The sequence below is a fragment of the Phoca vitulina genome, unplaced genomic scaffold (assembly GCF_004348235.1).
Source record: "Phoca vitulina isolate PV1807 unplaced genomic scaffold, GSC_HSeal_1.0 scaffold104, whole genome shotgun sequence".
In the NCBI taxonomy this organism is placed as follows: Eukaryota; Metazoa; Chordata; class Mammalia; order Carnivora; family Phocidae; genus Phoca; species Phoca vitulina.
In genome coordinates this window covers 352715-364186 of record NW_022589807.1, presented here as the reverse complement: position 1 = coordinate 364186, position 11472 = coordinate 352715, and the positions used below count along the sequence as shown (strand labels likewise).

General features: G+C 44.3%; 1 protein-coding gene and 1 non-coding gene across 5 annotated transcripts in view; both read left to right on the top strand.

Moving 5' to 3' along the window:
- The first annotated feature begins 1870 nt into the window (after positions 1–1870).
- IARS1 (isoleucyl-tRNA synthetase 1) overlaps positions 1871–11472 on the top strand; it is a 66916-nt gene continuing 57314 nt past the window's right edge. The window contains exons 1-4 of one of the 4 annotated variants that reach the window (XM_032397793.1): positions 1871–2003; positions 8039–8164; positions 8847–9003; positions 9242–9361. In XM_032397793.1, coding sequence (XP_032253684.1) covers positions 8046–8164; positions 8847–9003; positions 9242–9361 — 396 coding nt within the window. In that variant the 5' untranslated portion in view covers positions 1871–2003; positions 8039–8045. Of the gene's footprint in view, positions 2004–2379; positions 2586–5747; positions 6217–8038; positions 8165–8846; positions 9004–9241; positions 9362–11472 lie in introns of those variants that run through there. The other 3 variants (XM_032397791.1, XM_032397792.1, XM_032397790.1) reach the window with 3 other exon arrangements.
- Positions 4310–4441, top strand: LOC116627880. The gene has a single exon (XR_004298551.1). It is a non-coding gene; the product is annotated as a small nucleolar RNA SNORA84 (small nucleolar RNA).

Genomic DNA, 11472 nt, shown 5'->3' with positions numbered 1-11472 from the left:
CGGACATGCTTATGCTGGGATTTCTTGGTTTTTCTTTTTTTTTAAGATTTATTAGAGAGTGCGTGCCCTTGGGCAAGCACGAGTGGGAGGGGGGGAGAGAGAGAGAGAATCTGAAGCAGCCTGTACGCTGAGCACAGAGCTGGATGCAGGGCTCTAATTCATTACCAGAGATCAAGACCAGAGCAGAAACCAAGTCAGTCACTTAACCAACGGCGCCACCGAGGCGTCTTCTTGGTTTTTCAGTTTTAGACATTACCTTTTGTCTCCTACTCTAACAAGTGAGGAGTCAACTCTGATCCAAGTTGTGGATTTTGACATTTAACTTTTTTTCTAGAATCTTTTTTTCCACCTGCTCAACCTCTTTATGGATTTATATCTTTCAACAGTACCATAAAATGTTTCTCAATCCAACTTTTAAATGATCAGACCTGTTGCCCCCACCTTTTTTCCTGGACACATCTATCTGGGAGCCTTCTATCTTGCCCTAATCTGGCTGTCGACAAGATTGTAAAAAAGAACCGCACAAAGTGGAGTACTTCTAGTTAGTAAGCTGAAGAAACACCTCTAGTAAATAAATGTTCCTACCTAGAGAGTTTCTCATTTCAGCAAGGTAGTGAGACCCCCTGACTCTCATCCTGGAGTGTAAGTGACTGTTGAATGAGTGCTTGCACAAACTCTCAAAGTGTTCTTAAACGTGCTACAGAGTCTCATAATTTTACTCTACAGAGTCTCATAATTTTCTGTCCGTCTAACGGATGCAGTAAGCTGCTAGAGTTACTCTGCACTTTGAAGGCCTAAACTTCCTTCAGTCTCTGGTGCCAAAGCCTGAGGTCTGCTGCCCTTTGCGTGGCTCCAACTTCCCTTTGGTTTTTTTTGTTGTTTTTTTTTTTTTAAAGATTTTATTTATTTATTTGAGAGAGAATGAGAGACAGAGAGCATGAGAGGGAGGAGGGTCAGAGGGAGAAGCAGACTCCCCGCTGAGCAGGGAGCCCGATGCGGGACTCGATCCCGGGACTCCAGGATCATGACCTGAGCCGAAGGCAGTCGCTTAACCAACTGAGCCACCCAGGCGCCCTTCCCTTTGGTTTTTAACCAGCGGGTCCAGAAGGTGCCAGGCAGACCCACAGCAGAGATAATAAATTGTAAGCGAGCAGATGGATAAAAAAGCAAATAAACTTTGCTTTGATCACAGGAAATGTTAAACAGTGATAACTAAATTTGGTCAGCAGGCATTTCGTTCTCTTCCGTTCTGCTACGTGTCTGCACGTGGCCCTTGACCAAAGCTTGTGCAGGAGGATGCAGGGGAGCTCCGGAGGGGCTGCGGGGCCCACCGACCTCCAGCGCCGCCGCCCTTCCCTGAGGACGGGCTCCGCGGGCGGCTCGGGGGGACTGGCGCGCACCTCCGGCCCAGTCCGCACATCGGTCTCAGCCCCAGGGCCTTGCGGCTTCACCAACCCCGCGGTGCCCCGCCGCAGGTGCCCCCTCGGTGACGGCAACGGTGACCCGCCGCAGGTCTCCGCGACCCTGACCCTTGCTACGGTCACTCAGGTCGGGGCCGCACGGTGCAATCGCCCCATTTGCCTGTAGGGAAATGCACGTGTCCTGTGCGCAGCCAGGTGACACGCACGAGCACACCCGCGTAAAACGCGCAGTCAGCGGACACAATAGTAGCCATCGCCCGCGACCCACAGTCTACGGCCCGGAGGGCACCGAGCCACGGCCGCCACCCCAGGAAGGCGTTCTGAGGGGGCGCGCACCGCTTTGCCCGTCAGGGTAGGCGGGGCCGGAGCCCGCGCGACCAATCGGCGTCCGGCTTGTTGATGGGTGGGCGGCGGCGCACGCTGATTGGCCGGCGTGGACCTGCCTTTTCCTCTCTACCCTGCGCTGTCAGAGCGTTGCATCACCTCTGGACACCCGGCGGCGGCGTGGAGGAGGCTCTTTCCTGGCGCGCCCACACGGGGGCCTTTCAGGTACCCCCGGACCTGCCCGCGGGGTCGCCCCAGGTAGTCCCCGCCCTGCCCGTGGGCCCCTGTTGTACCTTCGCCTTACCCATGGGCCCCTCCGGTACCCCCGCCCTGCCTGCAGGGTCGCCGCAGATTACCCCGCGGGGTCTCCCCAGGTAGCCCCCGCCCTGCCCGCGGGATCGCCCCAGGCCACCCGGCCCTGCCCGCGGGTCTCCTCAGGCAAAGCCCCCTCCCCCCCCCACAGCCCGCACGGGCGCCCCAGGTCACCCTGCCCCCCGTCCTGCCCGCGGGTTCGCCCCAGGTACCCCCGCTCTGCCTGCTGGCCCCGTTGGGTGATTGCGAGAAGTTGGTGCGGTGGTTTGCCGGAGAAGTTCAGAAGGTGGGGAAATGACTTGAAGATCGGGCGTTCCCTTGGACAAATCTAGTCCTAGCCCACGGGAAGGAGGGTTTGTCGCCGAGTGCCTGGGTTTGGAGCGGAGTGAGCACAGCATCCCGGCCGAATACGCAGTGTGCCCGGTGCCTGCGTCGGCAGCCCGGAGCAGGAGGACACTTCTGCGGGGTTTGTATCCCAGGACTGCCCTGGGCTCGGGCCTTGAGGCTGAGTAAGACTGGGAAGAGAGGGTGAGTCTGGAGGACCCTCGTAAGTACGGCAGGATGTGGAAGTGTGTGTCGCTTCAGGAGAGGGGGCCTTGTGGCAGCTTTAGGGTGTGTACGGAGCAGGTGGGAGATGACAGCCTCCAGCCTTAGGAGTTTTTGGTTGGCCTTTGAATGAAAGGGTGTTGGGAATGAGTCCAGAAGAGAAGAAGGGTTTTTTTATTAAAAGGTGGGGCTTATTTTTAGCATTCAGGTTTTGCAGAAAGATCAGGATGAAACTAGAAGCAAAGTAATTGATTTAGGGGATTTCTAGTAGTATCGTGAACTTTTAAAACGTAAGTATCAGTAGGGGCGCCTGGGTGGCTCAGTTGGTTGAGTGTCAGACTCTTGATCTCAGTCCAGGTCATGATCTCAGGGTCGTGAGATCCAGTGGCAGGTCAGGCCCTGGGCTTAAGTGGAGTCTGCTTGAGACTCTCTCCCATCTCCCTGTCCTTCTGACCTTCACCCCACATGCACTCTGTCTCTCTCAAATAAATAAATCTTAAAAAAAAAAAAAAAAAAAGGGAAATTCCAAAGCCAATCCTCTTAGCCATTGTCTTGTGCCGGGAGGATCCCATGGAGTGGGATAGAGTGAAAAGGCAGGTGGGAGGAGTTTCGCTGATGGAAACTAAGGATGCTGGCCAAGGGAATCCTTCAGACTGTTGTTTCTGAGCCCTCACCGTGTGTCAGCACACACTGGAGGATAAATGCTTCTGCAGGCAGTGGATTTACAGTTGAATTGGAGAGTGTGTGAAGTAACCACAAGTAACCTCCAAGGAGAGGAACAGACTCAGGGAGGGGGATATTAGTTCCGAAAAAGGGGATTGATAAAAGCCTCAGGGAGGAGAGTGCATTATTTAAGCTAGGTAGTGCTAGAGTATGTGGGGAGGGGTCCAGATGCAGGAAAGCAGTAGATCAGGAAAGTGGTTTTGTTTCTCAGTGTGATGTACCTGGTGGTTGAGTGTTTTGTTTTGTTTTGTTTTTTAAGATTTTATTAATTTATTTGACAAAGAGACACAGCGAGAGAGGGAACACAAGCAGGGAGAGTGGGAGAGGAGAAGCAGGCTTCCCTCGGAGCAGGGAGCCCGATGCGGGGCTCGATACCAGGACCCTGGGGTCATGACCTGAGCTGATGGCAGACGCTTAACGACTGAGCCACCCAGGTGCCCCTGGTGCTTGAGTTTTGTAAGAGTAAAGGTCAGGAGGAAAAGTAGTAATTTGGGGGAAGATCATGATGACCTTGAGTGCCCTATTGAAAAGTCTGTACAGAATATTGTTGGGAGAGATGAGTCATTGAATGTTTTTTTTTTTAATACAAAAATGATACTTTCAGAGCTTCTCCTTAGGAAGGTGGTATGTGGGATATACAGTATTTATTTTTCTTTTTATTTTAAAAGTTTTTGTGATAAAGTTAATGCATACCAAAAAAGTGGTATGAAGTAATAAAGATTTGTTCTTTCATGCCCCTCCCCCGCCCGCCATGGTAGGCATAGTTAAGTTTGGTGGCTATCCTTCTAAATTCAAATGCAAAATTACTTAAACATAGATTTTATTTACATATGTATGTTTTAAGTCTCTTAAAAATGGTAATACACATAGTGTAAGTTGTTAGAACTGTGACTTGCTCTTATGGTAAGAGGGAGGAAGGGAGATTGCTTCCTAGCGTGGCCTGGTGATTACTCTCCCTCCTCCTCCTGCTCCCCACACCCCATGCCCTGTGGTTACTGGATGCTGTTTGCAGGTACAGCTCTCCAGTGGATATGAAGGGCCAGAGCAATCCTGTGATGTATGCATGGGGGCTGTTTCTCCTCAGCAGCCGCCATAGCCCGGTCACTGGTACATGGCTCTTCTGTGCCTTCAGGTTGAGTCTTTGTTTGGCATAATAACGCACTGATTCTTAATCTTTGGGGAATAGAAGCTCCCTGGAAAGTTTTATAAAACTTATGAGCCATTTTCACCAAAAGCTTAAATCTCATTTTCTCAAAAAAAAAATAAAAAATTTTCAGATAGATATTCCTGAATAATGATTAGAGCAGTTCAAGAGTAGTGACTTAAAAACTTTGATGTGCATGCTAATCCCCTGGGATCTTGTTAAAATGCAGGTTCTGACTCCAGTCCAAGGTGGGCCTGGCGAGTCTACTGTTGTCAGCTCCCATAGATGCTGGCAATTCTAGAACTGGCCTCGAGGAGCAGTAGAAGTGGCAGAAAGAAATGTGTTGATATCCAAAGATCTGTTAATCTTCAGATGTAGCCCCTTCAGTTTCAGTTGGCCTCTAATAAGGTGCTCACTGAACCAGCAGGACCCCTAATAAATCATTAAGTGCAGACTCACACCCTCACCATCCGTGAAAGGCCAGACATTGTAACAAGATCCAAAGATCCAAAATGCCATTCAATGCCATTCTGTTTAATACCATTTAATGACACACCTAGTCGGAAATGGATACTTGGATTCATTAAATGGCCCACCTGTTCTTCTCTCATTTTTTTCCATATATATAAAACCCAAAGACAGCCTCACAGCTCAAAAATAAATGAAAGAAAAGGAGACACACTGCTGGTTAAAAAAAAAAAAAAATTTAAAAATTTAAAATATATATATGTATTTTTTTTTAAATTTGTTTTTTGGATGGCATGGGTCAATTACCGTGCTTAGGTTTTGATGCTTTCAGAATTGGCTGAGGTATGTAGGTCTCTTTGCTCCTAGAGTCAGTTACCTGTACTGTTAAAGTTCTTGAGGTTTTTTTTTTTTAAAGATTTTATTTATTTGACAGAGAGAGAGAAAGAGCACAAACGGGGAGCCGCAGAGGGAGAGGGAGAAGCAGGCTCCCCACTGAGCAAGGAGCCCAACGTGGGGCTTGATCCCAGGACCCTGGAATCATGACCTGAGCTGAAGGCAGACGCTTAACCGACTGAGCCACCCAGGCACCCCAAGTTCTTGAGTTCTTAAGATTCTCTATCTTCTCTGTTGTTTTCTCATTATTAGCAATCTTGTCCCTTTTTAATTTTTATTTTCTTTTTTTTTAAGATTTTATTTTATTTATTTGACAGAGACAGCAAGAGAGGGAACACAAGCAGGGGGAGTGGGAGAGGGAGAAGCAGGCTTCCCGCTGAGCAGGGAGCCCAACACGGGGCTCAATCCCAGGACCCTGGGATCATGACCTGAGCTGAAGGCAGACGCTTAACGACTGAGCCACCCAGGCGTCTCTCTTGTCCCCTTTTAATCTAATGTTGGCTTGGAAACCTGGTCACCAACCTTATTAGAATTATTAAGTAAGAATATATAGGCTTTAAGGAGGAATGGGTTGGAGGATGCTCACTAGATAGTTAAGCCCCCAGATTGATCAGGTGTTTCTGCAGGGGTTATTAGCAAAACTCTTAAAAAAGCCACTTTAAGACTTCTTTCACTAGGGACTAAATCCAGGATGTATACAGCTTGTCCGATACAAATATCATGAATAAGGAATAAAAGGGATAAAATAGAAAATTGGAATGAGCTAGGAATTATTTGAATGTAAGAGTCTCATCTTTTTAGCTTTAAATTTCTTTAGGTTTTACCTGTTTTCCTCAAAGAAATGAGGTTATCTCGACAGAAGTGCTTTCTATCCTGTGAGTGTAGGTAAGAATTCTTACCTACTTTGAGATTTACTTTTTTCAGGTTATTAATGAATTTTTGGTATCCTTACATAAATTTCCAAGATTTTCTTGTCTCCTCTTACAAGTATATTGTCTACAACTACTAAATGTTGTATTGTAGTTAAGAAATAAGTGAAGAATGTGATTTGGGAACAAGTTTTACAATAATCAAAACGTACTGGGGCACCTGGGTGGCTCAGTCAGTTAAGCATCTGCCTTTAGCTCAGTTGTGATCTTGGGGTCCTGGGATTGAGTCCCACATCAGGCTCCTCAATCAGCGGGGAGTCTGCTTCTCCCTCCCTCCTCTCTCTCTCAAATAAAATCTTAAAAAAGTACTGTGTATTCCTATTTCACACAATATACAAAAATAACTTAAAATAGATCAACAACCTAAAATTAAGAGCTAAACCTTCACAACTTTGTTTTAGGTAGTGGTTTCTTAAATATGACACCGAAAGCTCAAGTAACAAAACAAAAAGTAGATAAACGGACTTCACTAAAATTAAAAGTGTTGGTGTTTTAGCAAGTAAGGTGAAGAAAATAAAGACAACCCACAGGGGGTGCCTGGGTGGCTTAGTCGGTGAAGCCCCTGCCTTCAGCTTGGGTCATGATCTCAGGGTTTTGGGATCCAGCCCTGCATCAGGCTCCTTGCTCAGCAGGGAGTCTGCTTCTCCCTCTTTCTCTGCTCCTCCCACTGCTTGCACTCTTTCTCTCTCAAATAAATAAATAAAATATTTTTTTACAAAAATGACAACCCACAGAATGGGAGAAAATTTCTGCAAATTTTGTAACTGAGAAGGGACTTGTGTCTAGAATATATGAAGAATTCTTACAACTCAACAATTAAAAGACAACCCAGTTTATACATTGGAAAAAGGATGAATGGTAATTTCTCCAAGTGAGATATAAATGTTGCCAATAAGCACATGAAAATGTGGTCAGATCACACTAATCATTAAGGAAGTACAAATCAAAATCATAATGAGATACCACTTCATGCCAACTAGGATTTCCTATAATCCAGAAATGGACAATCGGGAGTGAGGATGTAGAAAAATGGAAATACTTATTCACTTCTGGGAGAATGTAAAATGAGGCAGCAGCTTTAGAAAACAATTTTGGTAGTTTCTCAAAAGTTAAACACAGTTACCATATGATCCAGCAATTCTACTCCTGGATGCAGACCCAAGAGAACTGAATACATATGTCTGCACAAAAACTTATATTTGAATATTCGTAGCAGGATTGTTCATATAGCCAAAAAGTGAAGCATTCCTAATGTCCATGAACTAATGAATGGATAAACTTTGGCATATCCATACAATGAAATACTCAGCCATAAAAAGTAATGAAGTATGAAGACATGTTACAACATGGATGAACTTTGAAAATGTAATTCTAAGAAGCCAGACACATGATTCCATTTATATGAAATATCGTGAATAAGAAAACTCATAGAGCAGAAAGCAGATTAATGGTTGCGAGGGGGCTGGGGAAGAAGGGAGCGGAGAAGGACTGCTAATGTTGACAGATTTTTGGAGCAGGCCGGGCAAAGCGGTGATGAAGATTTCTGGAATTAGAGTGTGCTCATGGTTGCACAAACTTGAGAAGATACTAAAAACCACTGAATTGTACACTTTAAAGGGTGAACTTTATGGTATATGAACTATAATTCAAAACTGTAATGTTTTTTAAAGTATTGTGTAGTGTCATGGATAGTAATATGTACACTCATTTTATTGTATGCCACTCTGTTAATCCTAGACTTCTCTGTTAAGAATAATAAATTTGATTTTCTCTTGCAGCAACAAAATGGTTCAGCAAGTTCCAGAAAACATCAATTTTCCTGCTGAAGAAGAGAAAATCTTGCAGTTCTGGTCTGAATTTAACTGTTTTCAGGAATGCTTAAAGCAATCAAAACATAAGCCAAAGTATGTGAATTTCTTTGGTAATGGTAGAGTCCTTAAGAATAGTCATTTCTTAGACTGAGTTCCATGACGGCAGAAGCTTCATTGTGTTCCCAGAGTCTCCTAGCTCTCTGCATAGTGGGTACTTTCAGCAGTCGGTACATGTTGAATGGATGAGTTTTTAAATATTAAGGTAGATCCCCTTTCTTTAAGAAGTCTGGATAGAATTTATGTATCACCCTCTTCTGTTCTATTTTTCTCATTCTTACCACCCTCATTGAAACACTAGACTAGTCTTCGCTTCCTGTTGGAGTACTTCCTGCCTCTAGTCTCCATTCACTTAAAAACCAGTCCTTTCTGTACTGTTTTCACCATATGTCTCCTGTGTTCAGAAACTATGAGGTGTTTGTTCCTGTTTTACTGATGAGGTAACTCAGGATCGGGATGAATAACTTGCCTTACGTCATGGAACTAATAAACCAAGTGTGGATAGTCTGATGGAGGTCATTCCAACTCCGCCATAACTAGCTTTTCTGAAGGCAGGACCTCCAGTAAATATCTAACCATTTATGTCTGTGAATTTTCTGGTCTTGCTGCTTTTCTTCTCCCTGGAGACTTTACTATGATAGGAGCTCTCTGTAGAAAAGTGTTACCCTGAATTATGCTGTCTCAAAGTCACTGAGCACCTTTCTATTACCTCTGTCAGATTTGCGTTCTATGACGGGCCTCCTTTTGCAACGGGACTGCCTCACTATGGACACATACTTGCAGGGACGATTAAAGACGTAGTTACCAGATACGCTCACCAGAGTGGGTTTCATGTTGACAGAAGATTCGGATGGGATTGTCATGGCTTACCTGTGGTATGTGTGAGTCACCAGCTTTATAAGATTCTGATTTTTTATTAAGCATTGGATTTCATCATATGTTAACATGAATTTTTCCTATAATGTATTTTGTTTCTATAATATTATGTATAGTTCATTTTCTCTATAGATTTTTGAGATCCAATTTTTTAAAATCTGTGTTATTTTCTAGAGTTGCTGAATTGCATTTATTTCAGAGAGCAAGGATGTTAACAGTCTTATCGCAAATTTTCAGGAATATGAAATTGATAAGACACTGGGAATCAGAGGACCAGAGGATGTAGCCAAAATGGGGATTGTAGAGTATAACAATCAGTGCCGAGCAATTGTGATGAGATATTCTACTGAGTGGAAGGTATGTTAGGTTATTTTCGGTAGAATGAACGAAAACTTTAATTTTTAAGTGGGAGTTGAAAAGGTTTATACTCCTTTTGTGCTTTTTATGAGATGCGTACAAAAGTATGGCTATCTGTGTGAGGTTGTGACATAAGAGGGTTGACCATCCTCTTTAAAGAAGCATTTAGCTTTCACCTACAACCCTATTAAGCCGTTAGCTTAAACTGCATCCTCTCTTTTTGGTTTCTGTGTGCTTGACTGGTCTTCAGTACTTAATCTCCTACCTACTCACTGTGTATGACAAGAATCAGGCTGTCCTAGCAAAAAGATAAACTCGAATGTTGCAGTAAAAAAATTCTGGTGTTAGGGCGCCTGGGTGGCTCAGTTGGTTAAGCGACTGCCTTCGGCTCAGGTCATGATCCTGGAGTCCCTGGATCGAGTCCCGCGTCGGGCTCCCTGCTCAGCAGGGAGTCTGCTTCTCCCTCTGACCCTCCCCCCTCTCATGTGCTCTCTCTCTCATTCTCTCTCTCTAAAATAAATAAATAAAAAAATCTTAAAAAAATAAAAATTCTGGTGTTAAAAACAATTCAGATTTGGCCTCAGTGTTGTATTAATTTGACTCGCATCCTACGTACATCTGTTCGTAAGTCCTGTGAAGGGCTGGCAGAGCTCCTGTCTCTCTTGTTCTGATGGGCAAAGGAGCACAGAGCCCCTTCTCGTCCCTGGCTGTCCAGCTAGTGTGTCTGTGTATCTTAAAAACATGTCTGACTTTTTTTCCATCTCACTCTCTTACCACTTCGACTTCTCAAACTTGCTGTTAATCCAAGTTCCCTATTCTGCCGATAGTATCTGTCTTCCAGGCTTCACACACTATCCTCATGATCAAATCAAATGCCAAATCCTATCAAGTCTTTCTTCTTCGGTCTCTCTTGTCAAGTCATTGCATTCCTACAACCTGTCCCTGGCCCCCCACCCCCCTCCCTGAGTTTCTGTAACCATCTTCTGATTGGGCTCGTGCTCCCATTCTTTGCACTTTCCTGCCAGGTTATCTCTCCCGCAAGACTGCTCATCGTGGTCTTCCCTGCTCACAGTTTTGAGTAGCTTCTCTTCATTGGTGAATAAAATCTGATTTTCTCAACCTGAAAATGAAAGGTCCTCGATTCTCTCCTAACTTCTTAATTTTTAAATTTTTTTATTAAAAATAAATTCTTGGGGCGCCTGGATGGCTCAGTCGTTAAGCGTCTGCCTTCAGCTCAGGTCATGATCCCAGGGTCCTGGGATCAGGCCCCGCATTGGGCTCCCTGCTCAGCGGGGAGCCTGCTTCTCCCTCTCCCACTCCCCCTGCTTGTGCTCTCTCTCTCGTGCTGTCTCTCACTCTTTCTGTCAAATAAATAAATAAAATCTTTAAAAATATATATATAAATAAATTTAAAAAAAATTTTTTTTTTAAACCTAACTTGATTCCGTCAAACTTTCTTGCCTGGTTGCCAGAAGGAAAAATCTAATGAATATGATATACATTTGGCTTTTTTTTTCCCTTAAAATTATTTTTTATCTTTTAGCTTTTCATTTTGAAATAATTCAGACTTAGTAAAAATTTCAAAAACAGTTATGAAGAAGTCTATACTCTTCTCTCACTTCCCAAATTCTAACACTTTCAATAATCATAATTATCAAAAGCAAGAAATTAACACTGATACAGTATAATAGACCTTGTTCAAATTTAACCAGTTTTCCACTAATTCTGATCCAGGACCCAGTCTAGGAACACACATTGCATATAGTTAGACCTCCTTATTCTACTTCAGTCTGGAGGATTCCCTCAATCTTTCTTTGTCTTTCATGACCTTATCACTTTTTTTTTTAAGTTTATTTACTTATTTAATCTCTACACCTAACGCGGGACTCAAGCTCACAACCCCAACATCAGGAGTCGCATGCTTTTCCAACTGAGCCAGCCAGGCACCCGACCTTGTCACTTTTAAAGTACAGGCCGATTATTTTGTAGAAAGTCCCCCAAAGTCTGATGTTTTCTCATGATTAAGTTTGGGTTATATATGCATTTTTGACAAGAATGCTCAGGAGTGGCATCATGCCCTTCTCAGTCTGTCATTATCAGGAGGCCTGTGA